The sequence below is a fragment of the Seriola dumerili genome, unplaced genomic scaffold (genome assembly GCF_002260705.1).
Source record: "Seriola dumerili isolate Sdu_G_001 unplaced genomic scaffold, Sdu_1.0 BDQW01000138.1, whole genome shotgun sequence".
In the NCBI taxonomy this organism is placed as follows: domain Eukaryota; kingdom Metazoa; phylum Chordata; class Actinopteri; order Carangiformes; family Carangidae; genus Seriola; species Seriola dumerili.
Window position 1 is genome coordinate 7458148 of NW_019174393.1, and position 20298 is coordinate 7478445.

The following is a 20298-nucleotide window of genomic DNA, read 5'->3' on the forward strand; positions in this document are numbered from 1 at the left end:
TTTTCCAACTTTTAAATTGCATACAGTCGTAAACATGTTGAACTCTTCCCTTGTTTACAAATCTGAAGAGGTAAATGTTTCTGTGCACTTAGGGCTGTTGTGTTAATGATAAATCCCATTATGTCAAGGCAGCAAGTATATTACACTGGGGTTTGACCTCAACTGGGGTTATTGTCTGTTTATCATCTACCACCATTTGTCTTGTTTTTAAACCTGGGGCCCACCACAGTCAGATAAAGTTGTCGGTCAGAAGACAGTTGCTTTGCCAGACTTGGTTCGTGCAAATGTCTGATGTACTATATACACCTTGACTGAAAAATGTTTTTACTGTCTTTGTGCACATATTGAACATTCTGTATCATGCACTTTGTATTTCTAATTCAGTTACTTTTTCAGGTGCTGAAGCTTTGCACCTTATATCCCTCAAGGCTCTGTTCAAATCATAAATTGGAGATATATGTGCTCCTGCGTATTATATTGTATACACTTCTCTTAAAGTATTTGGTGATCATAAGGGATTTTCTGCTGCACCATAGTTGTGAAGCATATTCTGTGGTTGATCTGTCTATTAACAATGTGCTGTTCAGTTTCTGTAGTATAAGTAGTCTAGGGGTATTTCACTGACAGTTGGCCCCAGTAACAGGCAGCTGATTGTTGAATGTGTGACTCCTTCTCAACAGGACTAAAGAAGCGCAAAGAATACAGGCATTGAATCCAGAGAAGACGAAGAAAAAAAGCGCTACGTCATGGAAAGAATGACGTCAGGTATTATTAGGCGCCGAGGGAAGAGCCTTGTGTAGCCTAGGTGGAGTTCAGACAGCCACACAGCAGAAACGATGCGGCAGTGAGGTTTCGGCGCGTACTTTTTGCAGGCTGCATCATATGATAGGAAATGGGGGGGGCTGAATAATCCTGTTATTATAAAGCAACACGGGAGCAAAGAGGGAGTACGAGGGGATCATGACGTAACCGTTTCCATAGGCGACTGATATGCTGGCTAAGCCAATGGGAATCCACACTAGCGGTCCATACCTATCCTCTTTTTAACGTGCATCACATGTCCCCAGCGGTGTAGTGACCGAAAGGAGCTAAGCGAGGCGAGATGATTCACCTCAGTATACTTCCGTCTTCGTCAAAACCTACATTAGAAAAACCGAACCATTTTTTCTTTGGGTGGTTGTGTCCCACATGGTGTCTAATACATTTTCACTTAGATTTTAATGCTTACAGTTTCAGAGAATTGATATTGTTATGAGAAACATACATTTCATTGTATTAATAGAAAAAACAGGTGATCTTGGTCTGCACGTGTCCTATAATGAAGCGGTCCTTTATGAATCACCCATGTGCTCATCAGTATTATCTAGATAAGTTAGCCATTGGGTGCATTCGTTGTGACAACATCATGTCGGTTGACCGTTATTACAACAGTGTTAGATAGCTGTACGCATGTGTCATGTTTTCCGGCAAGTGGACGTAGGTGTCCACGGGCTCTAAAGGGATGGGAACCATCTTGACAGTTCAGGCAGGAGACTTTGGTTGTGGTTGTGACAGCGCAGTGGGCGGGATTTTACCTCAGAGCAGGGGAGAGAGTCCAGTCTTTGGTGAGACTGAGGGGGAGTGAAAGAGAGAAAGGGAGCTGGGGTACTCTTCAGAGAACGGAGTAAGTATTTTTTGTTATATTTTCCTGTGCTAACGCGACAAAATGCAGCAAGATAAGGACTGCGTCCAAGTGTTGTGGACGTTGCATATAACACCCTGATTGGTTAAGTCTTAATTTTTGTATGCAGTGATCAACGAGGGCCAGCCACTGGTGGGTAGCTGCCTTGGGTAGTTAGCTTTATGCCAAGCTAACATCGTTAGCTAACGTGAAATCTTGAATAGATACTGACACTGGGCGTCTCGTTTTCAACTCAGGTAGCCATTCAGCCAGGATGCTGCCAGATTGCCTTTGCTTGTGTTTAGTTTATTTAGACCTCTGTGTTGCCATGGGCTAAGTTTTTTGACTTGTCAGTCTCTGGGAAGTAGATTTTGTATATTTCCTTTCTTTACAATCAGCATATGCTAACGCCTGGGAGCTAGTTGGCTAACATTGCACGTTAGCCTGGATCGATGTTTTTTAACGTTGGACTCCACACGTTACAGTCTCTCGTGGGTAGCAGATTGACGGTGAGACGTGGAAGCGGTTAGAGACTGCCTGTGAAATAACGCTAGACACATTAATGTGAACCTCTATATCGGTACGAGAAAGTTACCTGAATTTCATTCTATCATACAAACCTCAGAGTTACATTCGGGTGCATTTTACGATTTGTCATTTAACCCATTTAACATTATATAGGCACCCCTTTTATAGGCAAAGAGATAAAGGCAGTAAGCTAGCGTTAGTGGGGTAATATCAACCGGCGGTGCGATACTCTCCGACTGTTGGACTCCACGCACTGCGGTTCCTCACACGGACAACTCGGGAGCTCGGAGAGGCACATTAAAGTAATTTTGTGGGCTGTCTGTCATTACAGAGTAGACACAGTAAATATGTAATTTAATGCGAGTATCAGTAACGTCGTTTGTCGTACAACGTGTCCCTACGCTGTCAAAGTTAGACACCCAGTCGGGGAATATCATTTGCCGGTGTTGTGTCGAAGTCTACCCTTGTGTTATCTTTTACTCTATCCTGACCCCAGACTTTAACTGTAACATCTACTTGTCAATGTCTAACCTCAACCACGGAGGGCACCTCTCTATTGAAAACACTATTTTGCACCATGTCTGTCTAACATCAAGCTACATATCAAGCCTAAATGTCATAGTTGGAACCTTACACTTTCATCGGTGCAATTTACATCGCTATTTTTAACAAATAACGTTCATTTCCTGACTAGCAAGGCAAATGAAATTCAGTTACACGAAACATTGAACCGCATGTCGCTTTAAATTACCAATACCAGTCACTGAATGACGGTAATGTCTCGTAATATCTCGTATTTCCTAAACTTTCCAGCTCCTGCGAGTTGATTACATGTATCAGCGTTACACTTTTGACCTTGATAGGCAATGTAATATTGTTTCGCACTCGCTAACATTACCAGCAAGTTTCCAGGTTGATGTGGAGTGCAGCCTCTGAGCACCTTTTGGTGTCTAGTTGAAGGGATCACTCCTTATCCACTGAAACAGCACCCGGCTTGCTGCAGCGCCAGCAGTGTCTTCCTGTGTTTGTATAGAATAGCTCGTGATCCTTCAGTGGATTGAGAGTCGTATTGTAGTTTTATTAAAAATATATTTAAGCACAGAATTTAGCTTGAGCTTAAAGTAGATAGACTGTGATTCAATGATACAAGGTATACCAGTCATTATAGTATGGTATTGTTATCTGTAGATATATTACTTAATATAATTACGGCTAAGCAATTCCATAGACAAGCATTATAGTCAGTATACTGTGTTGTGAATATGGGGCTAGATGTAGAGACAGTTTATAGAATTTAGTTTTCAGTAGAAATGTTTGAACTTTCCAGATTTTACAACATTGGAAAAAAAATTTCTAGGTTAAGCAACGAGTGATATTTCATTATTGTTGTCTAGCTCAGCATATAGAGATCTAGAGTTTGTTTAATGATTCACTTAAACCATCAGTAACACAATCTGTTGCTGTGTCTGAGCCCTTTGAACTCGGACTGTTGCTGTCACTCAAGAATGACAAAAATATCCTTTCTTATTCCCTGCTGTACCATGCTTTTTCATAATGGCTGGCTATCGCCCTGACTAAAGGATATGAGTCAGTAGTTGTTACACTTGTTTTGTAAATAGTTTTGGAAAATGGGTATATGTCAGAGGCAAGAGCGGTTGACCTCCTTGGCTGTGGTTCTGCTGGATAGTGTTTTACCTACTTACATTTTGTAGACCAACAACCTTTCAAGACTATACCTCTAGGTTTGCTCTTTTGTACAGTGCATATTAGGTTCAGTAGGCATGCTGGTGATGCTCTGATTTCCACTAATCTAACATCATAGCTTGCTGTTAAAATAAGTGCTGTTTGTGGTCACGGAGCAATAGTCACTGTGAAGCAATGCAGTATACCGAGTACACTTTCTTCGGGGCAGTATCGCCTGTCAAGTCTGTCCATACTTTATCATAGAGTAGCAACCCCCCCCAATAACCCCTCTGCTTGATATGTCCACTCATTTCATTGTCATGTTCTGCATGTGAGTCAGTTACAACCATATCTTAAAAAATAATTGATTTTGTTAATAGCAACAATTTCAGATGCTTGTCCTGAGTTGAATCTGTATTTCTCAGTCCAATTTTTGAAAGAGTGTAGTGTCAAGTATGATTTTAGAGAGCAAGCCACTATAGTTCATTAATCTAAGGTGACTTTGAGCTTCATGTAAACTGGCATTGAAAGCTAAATATGGTCTGATTTTGTACCATTTAGTACAATGTATTTATGGTACTATTTACTTATGATGGAGTTTTGCTTATCTTTGTTTTTCTGTGTGGATTATAAGGACAAGGTTATTCCAAGCAGAGGTTTTAGGTTACATGGAGTTTGACTCATTCATTACTACTCATTCATTTAAATGTGGCCTAACAAAGCAAGCAGTAGGATCGAACTACACTGGTATGACTTAAATTTACTTTTTAAAACACTGGGTTAATGTTATAGATGCAGGGACACCCAGGGGATCATCATTTGAGAAATTGGCAAAACAAATTTGATAAACTGCACACTAAAGCAATTCTAAGGCACACACTGCTAAATATCATGAATTAGTCATCAAGACAGCTAGAATGTCTAACTATGCTACAAGGTGGTCGACCAGACATTTATGTTAGTTGTGGCATTTCTGAAAAGAAGATTAAGCTTGTGTATTTCCATAGAATTTAAATTTACTATTTTTTTTTTATCTTTGTAGCATCATTACTAAGTATATAAAATATAACCATACTGCTAGACGGTCTTTAGTGTTAAGAGTTGCTGGTTGAGGTGGACAGTATCACTTGTGGCATGAGGTACACAGTTGCTGGTGTAGTGTTCTTTACACATCTGAACTATCACTGTGGCAGGTTTCTGAAAAATTTAAAAACCTTGCTATATCAGGCTAATGGAGACAATGGAAAAATCACATTTCACTCTCTCTGGCTTTTAAAATGTAGCTCTCCAATTTCTCCTCTTCAGAACAAATTTTTCACCATCTATATACTAATTCACCTGCAGATTTTGTGTTGCCCTGTCTAGTGACCCTGCCATTACACCAAGCTTAGTCACACTGAATGAAGTTTCACTAACTGTGAAAACACGGGTGGTTGGCTTGAACCCCTCTTGAGTAAAGGTATTGTTAATCAGTCTTAAGACATTTGTCTGAAATTTACTATGACATGGCTGTTCGAATAAAAGTCCGACTTACACAGGGCGGATGTGAAAGTGCTGTCTAGCAACATAGTATCAGCTTTAAGACTTCACATACTTCCACCCACTTCCCTGTTATTAGTCTATAGAAGCATTTTGTACATATATGTTTGTGACTAATTTCATTCTGTACCACGGGCCATGGTAAAAATGAATTTAAAACTCAACACTAACGTGTTCCGAAATTGAAATGGTAAGGACAGCAAGGTCAGATTGTGGCAGCAAATGGTAGGGCCGGCAGGACCTCAGGCCACTGAGCTGCTATGTAGAATCACATGTAACAAAGACCACAGAGAGCTTCTCATCTTCAAAATGGCTCGATGAAAGATGCTTCATTTTGGAATCTTGTCCATCCTATGGACACGACAGACTTCATAATGGCTACATAAAACCATCCCTCCTGGTTTTCTCACCTCTAAATTAAAAATATGATAATATTTCACAGTCACTACTTACACATTTAGTTACATTATTGAGGCAATTTGAATGCTTCAAAAGAACACATTTAATGGGAACAATTCAGTCACCTTCACTTCAGCATACAGGGATTGAATGATCTCTTTACTTAAGCTTGTTTCATTTTTGTGGATGGGTCCTTTTAATGGGCAAGCCTAATTATAAGCACTCTGCCCTAATCTGCTGGTCATTCTTGTGTCTAAATTTCTTCATATTCAAATGTTAGGGCATTTTTGTGGATCAAAAATCAAAATTGGTGTCTGCTCTCATTTATGATGTAAGCAGCAAAATTTCTGCCCCACTTCCAGGCTAGTATGCACTACACCTGCATGGATTGTGACTTAATCTTCACTGTTTTCATTGGTAGAATCAATGGATACTACTTGATGACAAAGAATGAACACCTGATTTCTTTACACAAAAGTTTAACAACAAAAATACATTGAATTATTTAGTAGCATAAACAGCTGCAGTGTTACATGAAAGAAAACATACAGGCATTAATTTAAATGTACCAAACAACTTATTTATGAATAAATTACTTTAATAAAATAGATACATCTAACTAAATATAAATTAAGCAATTGTCCTGAAAGCATGCTTAAAAGAATAAAACAGACATACAGAGCCACTACAACTCATGTAAACATCTCATTCAGAAGTAATTGCCACACCTTAAATCCATGTCAAAATTATTATGTATTCTTTTCTTTTCACCATCACATGTCCCTCCATACATGAAGTAAAAAGAGCTGAAGAGGAAAAGTGTGTTGACGGTGACACCTCTGACTGCGCCTTTCGTGTGTATTGCCAGCCTGACAGCATTTGAGGTTCAAGTCTGTGGGGTAAAGAAGCGCTCTCAGCTCCGAGCTCTGCAGCACAAGGAGGGCTGGGTGTCTCTGCTTTGTACCCTCCACATTTACATGGCCTGACCCAGTTCAGCAGTGGCTAGCAGTGGGGGGAGGGGCAGTCTGGGGGAAGCTAAAAATACCACCCCTCGCATTAGGCAGCTCCATTGCAGAGGGATCCCTAGAATTGCTATCCTTGACTTGCATCGAGTTGTTGGCACGTAGAGGTGTGCAAACTGCCAGAGGGTTTCCTTAGCGTGGAAACAAAGACATGAGTATAATTCTGAGATGGCCACCACTGTTGTCCTCTCTACTTGTTTCTACTCACCACAGCCCTTCTGGGTGGGGGGATAAGTGTGCATCTAATGTGTGATAGCTGCCTGAAATAGCTTGGGTGGAGGAGAGACTTAAGACTTAGTCTCTGGTCCTTGGGTGAAACCAGCACATATTTATGCTGAGCTATGGTTTTGCTGCGGTTGTCTGTAAAGGGTTAACCTTCGCCTCTGTCATTCAACCATACCATGCCAGCTGTTGGCTTGGAGATCCAATCACAATGATTTTCCACTGTTGTGACATGTGACCTGCTCCGCAACCCGAAACTGTCGCAGCACAGCAAATGTTGGCACTTCCTTCAGCTTGGCGTTGTTGCTGCTTGTGGTGTTAGGGAGTGTGAATGTAGGAGAGAGCTCATAGAGGAAGACATGAGGACAGGGAAATGGAGAAGGCAGAGAATTACATTCATTACCATAGGCTGCGGTACATGTGCTCTGCCCATGTGGTACCCAAGGCAAGTGAAATATCTGTTTAAGATAAGTCCTTAAAGGTCCGTTTACACAGTTGAAAAACTGTATTCTTTTTGCGAGGTGCAATATGAAATTCACTTTCACTTTTAGGCATATGAAACTCAAAACTTTGACTATCCTGGTGTCTACAATCAATAAGCCAAATGTTTTTCACATTTTTTTCACTTTTATTTGAAATAGTTAATCTTAAAGTAAGAAAGTAGTGAAACGAAATAATAGCAAGTAATGCTTTTAAATATGAAATAGAAATGAAGACATTCAAATAATGATTATTACTATGTTTTTCTATAAAGTACACCTTTATCATACATCTCAAAAACTGGGATATACAATGTCCAGAACTGACTAAAAGAAATGAATAAACATCTCATCTGATTGAAAAACTGAAGGATCTGATGATTTGATTAATGTTACAGTCATATGAATTGTAAACTTTCGTATCAGCAACATTGATAATAATTGTTCAACTCAAAATATTGCTCAGCCCTATACATCAGAAAATATAGTATTGATAGCTCTACATTCAAAGAGATAGCATACTACTTTATCACTGGGTGTTACCAAGATGATGCCTGACTGATAAAAGTTGGTTTGTGATTCAACTACAGATAAACATCTCATTTCTCACACAGCTAATATGTGAGACACTGCGAGAGATGTAGAACTTGTGTAGTGGTCCATGGGTTTTGTAGAGCGTACAACCTTAAGCATTTCTGAGAAGTTAGCACGGTGGTGTTCCCTGATATTTCTGCATGAGGATATGCCTTTTTACTTTTTCATGGAAATGAAAACAGTGGTGTGAATCGTATGATTATGATGTGATTATAATTGATATCATGTGATGATGTTAGGCAAAACAACATCAGACTTGTTGTCATTAAAACTCAGAAATGATTACATTTTGTAATGGGCATGTCAACATGCACTGAAGATCCTAAATCTGTGGTCAGTACTAGAGGTGGAAAGAGGTGTATTTCCTCCTCAAAATAGAGATTTCTGCGATCTCTCCCACCTCGGTAATACACCCGGCCCTGCAATTATGCTGTGTAATAAATAATAAATTCTGTCCTGTTTTCCATGGCAGATGGCTCCAAATAGAATCTCAACATGTGACAGAATAGTTTCCAAGAATCTCAATGGAATAAGCTGCAAGCTTTCATTTGTGCAGTGAGCAATAATAAAGGCTACATTTTCTGCCCGTCTGCATCTGCGTCCCAGTTTAAAGGTCTGACATATTTTTGAGTTTAGATGTTAGTTTGGATTTACATGTTTACATGTTTTGATGTTTGTAATATAGTCTGAAACCCAGAAAATGAGTAAAACCTCCCGAGCTGAGGGATAGCTGCAGCATTTTTCCAGGCAAGGAAAAACATCCATGTCTGTCTTCACTGGTGCTTTTCTATATGTATCAGATGGCTATGTCCAGGTTCCCCTCAATGCAGATTATAGTCTGGCATGGCTTTCTACCTGAAAGTACAGTATAGTGTTTCACAAATTTTTTCAGACTAGTAATCAAGCCCATCTTGTTGAATCTTTCAAATAAATCCAATCCGACATGAATGAATCACCCTCATTGTGTTTGGCTGATTAAAGCTGAATGGACAGCAACCTCTCATTAGAATGGACTCCCCCATGTAGAGCACCATGGAGCTCCCTGATGCCACAGATAGTCTTAATTAGATTAAACAGAAGGCTTTTCCTAAGGTAATCAGTCAGTTGGTGCCTGTTCACTACGTTACCCCACAAGTTTCACTGCAGGGAAGCTTGTAGCTAGTTTTCTGACTCTGTCACAGAAAAGAAATCAGACCTACTGTATGGATAAACATGGATTTCTAGATTTGAATTTAACACTTTACTTAACATGTGGTCATACTAGGAAGCTGCTGTTCCCATCACGCAGATTGGCCTCATAGCGTGTAAAACAGCTGAAATTTTCCAATTATTATAACTTTTATAATCAGAAATGGATATCTAACAATATATGAACATTAACATTACAAAATCAAGATGAGGAGTAATAATAAAAAAACATGATGAAACCCAAAACAGTTGAGGCATTTAATTCTCTACAGAAGCTGGGCTTATTTTTATGTTGCACTAATCAGTAACTTTAATTACATTCAGGGCACGTGTGTGTAATTTTCCTTGCCTACCTCACTATTAATTACAGCACCAAATACCTGTGTAGTGAGTCCACTGATTGATTGATTCAAAGTGGATCACGGAATAGTTACATGATGATGTTACTGAATTTTATGACTTCCTCTGTGCGGTGTTCTGCAACAATTGCAGATGCAAATATTTTTTGAAACACACATTTTAAATGATAGTGTGCTGGCTTTTTTGCTGCAGGTAGATTTTTATCTTGTAATTTACTGGGCTTGCTAATATTTAAGATCCATGAGTAGGATACCAGCTACTGGCCAGAAAACAGATTTTCACTAGTGCTTAAGCTTGTATCTTATGTGCATGAAGTAGTTTTAACACACACCCTTCAGCCAGTCAGAAGGCAGCAAATGAAATTAAACCAAACTCAGTGAGTCAATCCAAATCCAGCATATGCAAGAAACTGAATTTGGAGATGCTGCTGGAAGCCCTTTACTGTGAAATGGCTACAAGAACCATTGAGTTTGTATTAACAGTATATGAATGTTGCAGAGGGGAAACGACTATCTTTAAATTCTCTACGCAGGAAAAACCCTGGGAGCAGCTTGTAGCTGAGTGATTATTGAATACTAATGCTCCATTCTATTCACATACTCCGGCTGGGAAGCAGAGTGCACATTACCAGACGAGTTTTGTCCAGATGACAAAATTATTATTATTTTAATACAACTCAAGTACAGCTAATCAAAATCTCAGTAGCTTCAGACAGTTTTGCTAATAATTTTTCTACTTGTCTCAGCAGCCAAATGGAAGTGGAAGGGCCTCCATGTTTCCTCTTATGCAGCAGTAAAATGTTTCATCAGAGGTGTCTGTGCCAGTGTATCTGTATCACAGAGATGAAAAGAAACAGTGACATCAACATATTGTTGATAAGTCCACACCGGAACGTGCACCTGGCATCATAGTTAACATGCACAGTAATAGGTTAACACAGTTAAGGAAAACTGCACAAATGATGGTATTGCATGAAATGAAAAAAAATATGTCTGTATATACCAAAATGAACAAGAGATGTTTTTGTGATTTCAGCAGAAAGTCTGCTTCCTTGTATTTGAAACAACAGAAGACCAGCTTCATTGCTGATTTGCCTGTTTGTCAGTACAGCTGTGTTCTCACAGAGGCATAAAGGCAAGTTTCATGTCTCATTTTGATATTGCTGTTGTCCTCAAGGGGTTAAATGTGAAAATAAATTACGAAATAAAACTAATAATAAATCACCCGGTTCTAGCATGAACAACCAGCATTTTGTGTCACAGCAAGTGAAACAAACCTAATATTTTTGTTTTCCTGCACAATTTCCCCAAATATCAGTCATTCGTTGTCAGTGTGATGTCAATATATGTATGGGAAACCCTGTTGTAGATTAAACAACACTTGGTTGTGTCACTAAAGACAATTTTTGTGTATGTTTGCTCTTCTCTTTCAGATCTACATGCATGGTGATCTCCGGCTCTGTGGGTGATCCTCAGTCACCATGAAAGACTAGGAACTCAGCTCTCCAAGGGAAATGGCTTGTTTTGTAATATCCCTGCTGCCCTGCTACCTGGTGTATGACTCCAGCTGCCTGTGAAGGGCCTGTCAACTGTTTATGGGAACTACTACTGTGTATGCACTCTTGAGGATTTAAGCTTTTCCAACTCTTTTTTTTTTTTCCTTTTTTTTTTTTTTTACCCCTGCTGTCAAGCCATAGCAACAACGCTTTGCAATAGAGTGGGGAGGCGGTGAGACAATGGCAAACAACTCATACAGCGGGGTGAAGAACTCCATGGTGGAGGCCAACCATGATGGAGAGTTTGGCTGCACGCTCAAAGAACTGCGCTCCCTTATGGAACTGAGGGGTGCTGAGGCAATAAACAAAATTGGAGAATCTTATGGGGATATTCAAGGATTCTGCCAGCGATTAAAAACTTCACCTATAGAGGGTAGAGTAACGTTTCCACTACACTCAACATGATGACTGTTGTTTAACTGGATCAAATACAGGATGTTTTCACAACAGTGCTAGTAGCAAGTGTTTGTTGGAATGCTAATGTGGTGCACACATAGTTTAGGAGGCGTGTCATTGGCCATGTTATCCACATTGTGGATACCTTGACATCACTTCCTTGGAAAACTCATATGCCAGACAGGTGGCCAGGCTGGTTGGCTCTGACCTGGGCCAGTCCTGCTCTATTTCAAGGCCTGTGGATATGTCCCTCACACCCTCTCTCTCTCCCTTTTCACCTCTGTGTCTCTGTGTGTGTGTGTCTGTGTGTCTCTGTGTGTAGGCTTCAGACAGACCAGCTGTCTGCCTGGGCACTGCACCAGGCTGCAGGCAGGTCAATGTCCCACATGTGGCGGACAAAACGGGAGGCTGTAAGGCTGGGTAGTAATGACTTGAACATGTTAGGAGAGCTATTAAAAAATGAACTCACTCCTTCCCTGTGTTTCTCTTTTGCCACCAAACCGTTCACCGTAAAGATAGGAGCACACTAAACGCTTTGGAAACATTTCCAGTTAGGCTACAGTAGAACCTCACACAGCAGTGGTGGTTGACAGCACCACTCTTTTTTTCTTTTTTTTTTTTTAACTACTTTTTCTCTCTCTGTCTCAGTTTGTCTCTCTATAGACAGTCTGCCTAATCGCCAGTATGACCTTGACTGAACTCTTATGGGAGGGGATTTTCAGTTTGATCCCAGATTAAAACGGCACCGCATATTCACTGTAGCAGCAACAATCCTCTGTATGCAGTGTCTCAAAGCAAGTCAAAAATTTCCAAACCAAAAGGAATGCTATGAATACCATGCTATGCTACAGCACCAAGCATCTCTCATTCAAGAATCACTACTGCACCATTTACTTCTTAACCTTTCATTTATTGACAGGGTGGTCAGTGCACAAGGTATACCATGCAGTCTCCTCTGCTGCTTTCATTGTCAGTTCTACAGGCCAATAGGCTTTTGTCTGAACTGTGAAGAAAGTGCTGAATTGGAATTTGTCAGTTGGAGAGAGAGTGAGTTGTCTAAACATGCATGTGGCTGTGTCAAGTTGGTGAACACAGAGGCCTGTCATATTTGTAGCATGAGTGACATTGGTCGTTTCATAAGTGTTCTTGTCCTCCCCTACTCATTCTACCTAGTCCACACTGCAAAAAGAAAATGTGGCTAGAAAAATTAACTTTTCAGCAGTCTTTGTTTATAAAGCACAAAGAAGTCTTAACACAGTATTGGTTTCTCTGTAAGGGTGTGAGTAGGTAACAGAATACTGGTAGCATGTTTGGAACATCAAACGACTTTAAAACTAAGCATTGATTTTCAACTTCTGCTATAACTTTCATCTGTATCAGTATTCAATCAGCCATCTCTATTCACCATCTGCAGATTATCAAAGATAACTTAAAGACAGAGACAAGACTGAGAACAATCAGTTTCTGGATTTCTTTTTTAAGGTAAACACAAGAAACTTGTGCTACAGAAACAAATCTTTGAATTAATAATTTTACGCTGCGAAGCATAGACAGCTTTGACCCAGGTTGTAGAAAGTTTTGATTTTACTTTTGTGCAAATGTACTGCTCTGATAAGCTTGACTAGGTCCACATTTCTTTCTCCTCGCAGCAGGTGCTGTCCCACTTGGTACGCCGCCACCGAGTTTTGATACTTACAATCAGCTCATTCGTCACTGGCTTGGGAAATTAAGCCATCATTTAAGATTACAGCAGCTCGACAATTGAAAAGGGATTTCTAATTAGTTGGTTGGTCATTTCTCGAACTTCTTAAGACAATCCTTTGCTAATCCTCCATGTTTCTGAGTTTTTTTTTTTTTTGTTTTTTTTCTTTTTCACCCAAAGAAGTTTGAGTGAACTTTCTTGTTGCAGCTGTGCATGAATGTACCACTCGAACTAGATTTCAAAATCTAAGATTTAGAGGCATGGCCTGTTTGGATTAGGGTAATTTTAATATAGCATGGCACTACCACTGCTATTTTCCATGCTACCACGTAAGTCTGACTATCTCTAAGGTCTCCCAATTAATTTTGATTCAGTTGATTGGGCTGTGATTCAAATTGATTTTGGTAATTAACATGCCAATGCTGAGTGTGAAAAGAGTTAATTATGCTCACTGTACAATGTGCCTTCTAAACTGTGACAATGAACTCTGCCAAAAGCTTATTCAAATATTACATTTGTCTGTTTGACAAATGTAAACCATTAACCCAGTCACAGTGCTGCAGTCTAGAGAAATAAAAGGTGAAGCCTGAAGGGCAATAATCACAGATAGAAAAGATCAAAACTAAAGGTTGAAAATTTTTAACCAACTTCTTGTTTTTACACGTGTTCTTCTAGTTGTGCTAGTTTGCTGTACTTGTCAAACAAACAGTGTTTCCAGAGTAATGAGGATACCCTTGTGTGTTGGAAAGAGAGCTCACCAATACCTGAAGCTCTTATTTGTATGAGCTCATTTCCTCCGTGCGTGCAGAATGTTTATTCTGTTGCTAAACATGATAAAATAAGCACCAGTTAAGTCTCAGTTTTACCTCTCTCCGTCTCCGTTTATCTCCTGTTTTTTTATCTAGTTGCATAGTCGGTTACATATCTTAGTATCTAATCTTAGTAGCATTGCAAAGGGACCTCCGTCATGTCTTTGCACATAAAAATCAGTTTACTCATCATGGGAAACACTATTCAGATTGTGTGAGAATAGTCGTATAATGTTTGTGTTCTTGTGGGAGTGTTGTCAAGCCTGAGGAAATAACACCAGTGGTGTCACCAGGGTTACCTTGGTTTAGGCATGGCAATGACAAATTTGAACTTGAAGCTTGCGTTGCATGTGTGGGGCATGGCATTTTGGAAGTCTGGCAGAGAAGGTCCATTGAAAAGCGCATTATGGAAAGTGTAGGATGCAGGTTGTTGGAATTTTAATGATGAGCAAGACCCCCTACTTAGCGAGGACATTGGGTAGTAAAGGGTGGCAGACTTGTCAATGGTGTGTCCCAAGTCAAGAGAAACAATGCTGCTGAATGGAGTCTACTTAACTGTCATAGTCTTGCTTGAAGAGTCAGGATGTCTGAGCCTCTGCTGCATCAGTTGTTTTTTAATGCGTCTCATGATTCCCCCAGTGGTGTGTAAGAGCAGCATTAAATCACTGGAGTACTGTTATAACAAAATTCCCATCCTTTTACCACGTTTTCTCAGCATTGAATATCACAGCTCAGGGTCATAGCATTGTAGTCCAGAGTGTATGCAGATGTCTGGATTTAGGATTGGAATTGCTTTTCTCTTGGACGCTCAAACCAGTCGATGCTTAAAAGCAGTATGTGGTTTGATCAAGTGGAGCGTCCGTACACGCCCGGAGGAGAATCAGAAACATACAAGAGCTGAGTTTTTGCATGTTTGTAATATTGGAAAAAATGAAACCACACTGTATCATCAATACTTTTAGCTAGTCCTACTCTCACAGCAACATTTCTTTACTCCCTATTGGATCCTCTGGTTCCTCTGTATAATGACATTTATTAAATGTGCAAGGCCACTTTGCGTCGATATTATTGATGGTGTTCCCCTATCGCTCCTTTTCACAGTTATGCCCTGTTGATTGCTGTTTTAGTGGAGTCAAATATTTGGGTTCCAGCCTATTGATCTGATCGACTGTGGGCTGAGAGGCCTCCACAATTGGACGGCAATTCAAAAACTGACAGGCTCTCTGTATCTGTCATTCCAGACGCCACACCCCCCCATTGAACAGGAAGGTTCAGACTGTTAAATGATAGCTTACTCTTTGTGACTCAAGGGGGTTAGCACAGCTTGAATTCATGTCTGAATTCAGAATGATGTGCTTAAGATTGGCTTTTGCCAGTGAGGGGATGTAGCATATCGCCAGAACCTGCTTTTGTTAATGGAGCTGTTCAGTGGGAAATGGGGAGGTATGCTGTGAGCACAGTTGGTTTCTTGTGTTTCCTTTTACTTATTAAAGATGGGCACAGGTGTCTTAGGCTTTGGCAATTCATATTGTTTTGGTGATTTTAGAACCTTAATCTGTGAAGCAGATAACAGTTAAAACCTGATTTTAAATTATTTGTACCACTTTGAATAACTGATGGTTGATCAGACTCTAGCACAAACCTTTCACACATTTAGTATCTGTGACACTGTCCCCTTATGTTATTCATAGTCTAGCATGATGCTGAAGTATGGCTTACCAGGTGGGAACTGATCTCCCTCAGTGGTCTTCCCAGAATTCCTGAGATGGGTGGTGATATTAGATTCACAAAAGTGTATTACCAAAACACATTTTCTGTATTCTGTGATGAAACTGCATGAAAACGTCCATTTACCACCGCTTTTTGTGAAGTGAAATGGTCATGCTATAATAATGAGGAAGTAGCACTGTGCTGTTCCATTCGTTAAGCAAAGCCCTGCTCATTAGCACAGAATCTGCTTATGTGCAACAACGCCCAAAATGCCCTGATCGCTTGGAAATGAGAAGGAAGCGTGGGGATGTAATTGCTAAAACGACAGCAAATGGAAGTTCAAAAAACAACCACAGTGATTATTTTTGCATGTCATAGTCACTAAATCATTTTTTAAAGCTATAGGAAAAGTGAAAGGCTTGCCTACTTTATGTGGCCAGACACTCTTTTACCATTTGAGTCATTTGATAATGCATTTTTATTTTGTTGTTGTTCCACCTGACAAATGGATGATTTTTCACAAATACTGTTGTTATCCAGTGGGTACTTGTTGTGTAAACCCTAAAGATCAGGTATTTCCATGATAAAATAATACTATAACTTGAGCAGGGGTGATGGGAATCCCATAATCCATTCATCCCTGTTAGATTCTGAGTGTAATATCATATTAACATACCCAGAATATGGGTTTAACATTTCAGCCATATTAACACATTTATCTCATTTTATTTTTTTTCCTGTTTGTGCATGTGTTGCAAAGGACACTGAGGACGTTCATTCAAAAATACTGACAATACACACACGAACAAGTAAACTTAACAATTTCTTAGATTCAATTAACTTGTTTAACAAATTAATCTACATAAAAATGTTCTTATTTGCACTGAAAAGCACAATGTAAATCTGTAAATTTGTATATAAGCTTCACATATAATATTCTGACACACTTCTGTCATTCAGACAGAGATTATATGTAGGAGAAAGGAAAGAAGAGCAGGCATCCACACAGTGCTGTCATTGTTGCAGTGGCTCTTGTCTCTCTTCTAGAGTCCAGAGGTCTCATGACACAAAGACCCTCGGTGTCTAATGAAGCTTACCTATACAACGGTGTGTGGGATCCCTCTCTTTGTTGCATTCTGTTTAAACTCTCTGGGCTATTGTGAGCATGGAACTGCACATATTCTCTATTGAAGTAAGACAGCTTTTAAATAGCTTGTCCACTAAGGGGTTAGTCTCATTGTCCTGGACAGTGTGTTGGCACTTCTCTGTCTACAACAGTAACGTGAAGGCAGTAAAAAAAAATAGTGTGACCCTATTTCATTTGATTGTGACAGACTCGGAGTGAAGGCTTACCTTGACCCCTCTCAAGTGGCTAAAATGACAGTACTCAGAGGGGTCAGCTGGGGACAAGCATCCAAATTAAATGGTTAATGATTAGCTGCTTGACTTGAGACACACTCTGGGTGCTAAAATGATGTGAGGGGCCAAGGCCAACCTATTTTCTGTTTGTGTATCCAAGGGAGGGACGGCATGTTGATCATCCTCTGTCACTTGTGTTCACTGCTCTAATGCAAAGGGAAAATGTGGTGTAAAATTGAACAGGGTATTAGCTGTCAGCATGTTTTCATTAGAGGCGTAGAGAATCAAAGCAGACGGTGAGAGACAGCCAGGGAGCAGCAACAGGCAGCTATGCAGAATAAACCCCATAGCCTTTTTAATGTGCTGTGCTAGTGACTCATTGTTCTTCTCACCTCCCTTTTTAGAAAAGTATGTGTTAGTGTTAGGTTGTAATGTCAATTAACCATGTAACTAGGGATAAAGGATTATTCTCTTATTTAATGAAGTAGACCAAAATGTCTTTAAAGTGAGAAATGGGGAGTAATGTGAGAGAAACAGAAGCAGAGAGGTCATGTTTTAATTAAGCTAGATCTATACCCACGAATTTACGCAGCATGCACCAGCCTCTCCTCACTTTAGGAATATATTGAAGCAAATCAGGAGTAAAGTGAAGTCCCGTTGTCACTGATGTAATTTTATTATGACCATGTTGTAAAATGTTAAATGTCAGCAGGGACAGATCAGTTTAGATTGACTACAAATGCATTACTCATTTTATTTAATTGAAGGATAACTGATTAACCAGTTAGCCAGTTGACACAAAATCAACAGCATCTTTGGTAATCATTTAAGATGTTCTTTGGGATCTCCTGGACATGTGTCCTCTATTTTCTGACATTTTGTATGATTTTATAAGATATTTAATAGTGAAAACAATCAGTAGTTGCAGCCCTACAACTGCTGTATGTTCAAATTACGTTGCTTACTACAATGATGTATTTATTGTTTAGATATTTTGGAGTGGAAAAATTGTGGATAGATAGATAGAAATGGTGGAATATGCAGTAATTTGGGGGGATAAAAGGGAAGAACTGTCAGAGACGTGTGAGAATTGTGAAGATGAACTTCAGGAGATTTCCCCTTCACAGTAAAGAAAGGCCGCCTCAAGAATCAGTTTCAGATTCGGTTACATATGTGATCACTTAAACAGTCATGTAACCACACACCTAAAAATCCCTGACAACAACTGTTGATTGGGGACGGAGATTTCAGTTGGTATCAGGTATTAATCTGACAGTATAGTTAGTTAGTTAGTTAGTTATTAGGTTTTAAAGTTATATCAGAGTTTGTAAACAGAAGAAGCAATTGCAGCCCACAGAGCTTCATAAAACGTCTTCAACAGTTTTTTGGTTCTCAAATGCAACGCAGCTGTTATGTCTGGTTGCCTTCTTTCAATATTGTATATTTCGGTTAGTACAGGTACTATTTAATGAATTGTTATTTCAGTGCTCTAAGATTGGACAGCATTGTAGTGTAAAGGAAGAAAGCCTAATCAGCACACAGAGGCAGTACGTAGATATTTATTTCACGAGAAGGCAGGAACACTAGGTTTTGTTTGATAAATGGACAGAGTGATGATTTAATTCTTCATGAAGCAGTTGTAGACCTATCTTTCTCACTTTGCCTTGACATAGCGAAGTCTGTTCCCTTTGCCTCAAATAATCAAAATTCAGCTGCAGTCTCCACCATTTTGGCAGCATTTATTGTCACATGACATGGAGAATTGTCTCATTCCCAGATGAACAATGTACCTTACTCCCTGTGCTGTTGTCATTGCACAGACTCATTATCCAAATGTGGTGTCGTGATTTGTATTGTACCTCTAGGCTGTGTGTGTGTGTGTGTGTGTGTGTGTGTGTGTGTGTGTGTGTGTGTGTCTTTCTGTCTTTCTTTCTGTCTGTCCATAAACTGACCCTGCTGATCCTTTTCCCTATTAAGACGCTGTTATTCCCAGCGCAGCTTCCCTTCGCCGTCAGTAGCTCCACTCTTTAATAGTCTCAGTCCTTTGCACCCTCACCCCCCCCCCCCCCCCCCCCCCCCCCCCCCCCCCCCCGAGAACGCTTTCCCACCCCCAATTCTGCTCCACTCTCTCTGCCGCACACACACACACACACACACACACACCACACACACACACACCACAAACAGCTCCCTCCAGTCTGTACAGCCACCCACACACAGTCAGTTAGCAATGAATAGAGCTGAAAAACTGTCAGGCTCATCAAATGTGCGAAGGCCCTTTTGAATATATGACTGTGCCTTGTATGTGGACCATTTGAATGGGTGGCTGCAGAATGCTCTCCCTGCACATGGATGAATGGGTCTCAGGCCAGCCAGACATGTAATGTGTCAGAGAGATGACTCTATAACAGGACAGCAGTATGCGCAGACACCTGTGAGTCTGAAGCTGATTCAAGCTCTAGTCTTTGGGTTATTGATTTAAAAAGGCAGTTTATGGGATCAGCTCTGACCTCTGTTCTCACATTCTGTGCATGCCTGAAAGAGGTGAAAATGTTTGACATGCCCACAGAATGTGTGTCATGTTATCCAGTGTTGTCGCCTCCACAGTGTCCTGTCAGAAATGCGAGTCCTTTGGGGGAGGGTTGGGGGGGACTAGCCTTCTTTCCTTCTTATTTTGTGAATTTGTGAACATATGTTATTTTAAATTATATGTTATGTAAATTTAAAAATCTTACAAATTAAATGCTTTTCTCCTCTGTGTTTCCCTCCCCAGGTCTAAATGGACAGCCTGCAGACATCGAGAAGCGGAAAACAGTGTTTGGGCAAAATTTTATACCACCCAAAAAGCCCAAAACTTTCTTACAGTTAGTGTGGGAGGCGCTACAGGATGTCACACTGATTATCCTAGAAGTGGCAGCCATAGTTTCACTAGGCCTTTCTTTTTATAAACCTCCAGATGCCAAAAGAGACAGTAAGCACTTCATTACAATCCTTTTCCTGAAACTTTGTGTTGATTCATGTTACCGTTAATGGATATTAGTCTATTTATGTTTGGGTGTTATTTTGATAGTTTGTTTTAACATCAAATATGTT

General features: G+C 40.0%; 1 protein-coding gene across 2 annotated transcripts in view; it reads left to right on the forward strand.

The window, feature by feature from the left end:
* Nucleotides 1-1614: 1614 nt before the first annotated feature.
* LOC111224510 (plasma membrane calcium-transporting ATPase 1) overlaps nt 1615-20298 on the forward strand; it is a 38391-nt gene continuing 19707 nt past the window's right edge. For both annotated transcript variants that reach the window (XM_022749020.1, XM_022749019.1), the window contains exons 1-3: nt 1615-1663; nt 11107-11602; nt 19979-20176. In XM_022749020.1, coding sequence (XP_022604741.1) covers nt 11410-11602; nt 19979-20176 — 391 coding nt within the window. In that variant the 5' untranslated portion in view covers nt 1615-1663; nt 11107-11409. The remainder of the gene's footprint in view (nt 1664-11106; nt 11603-19978; nt 20177-20298) is intronic.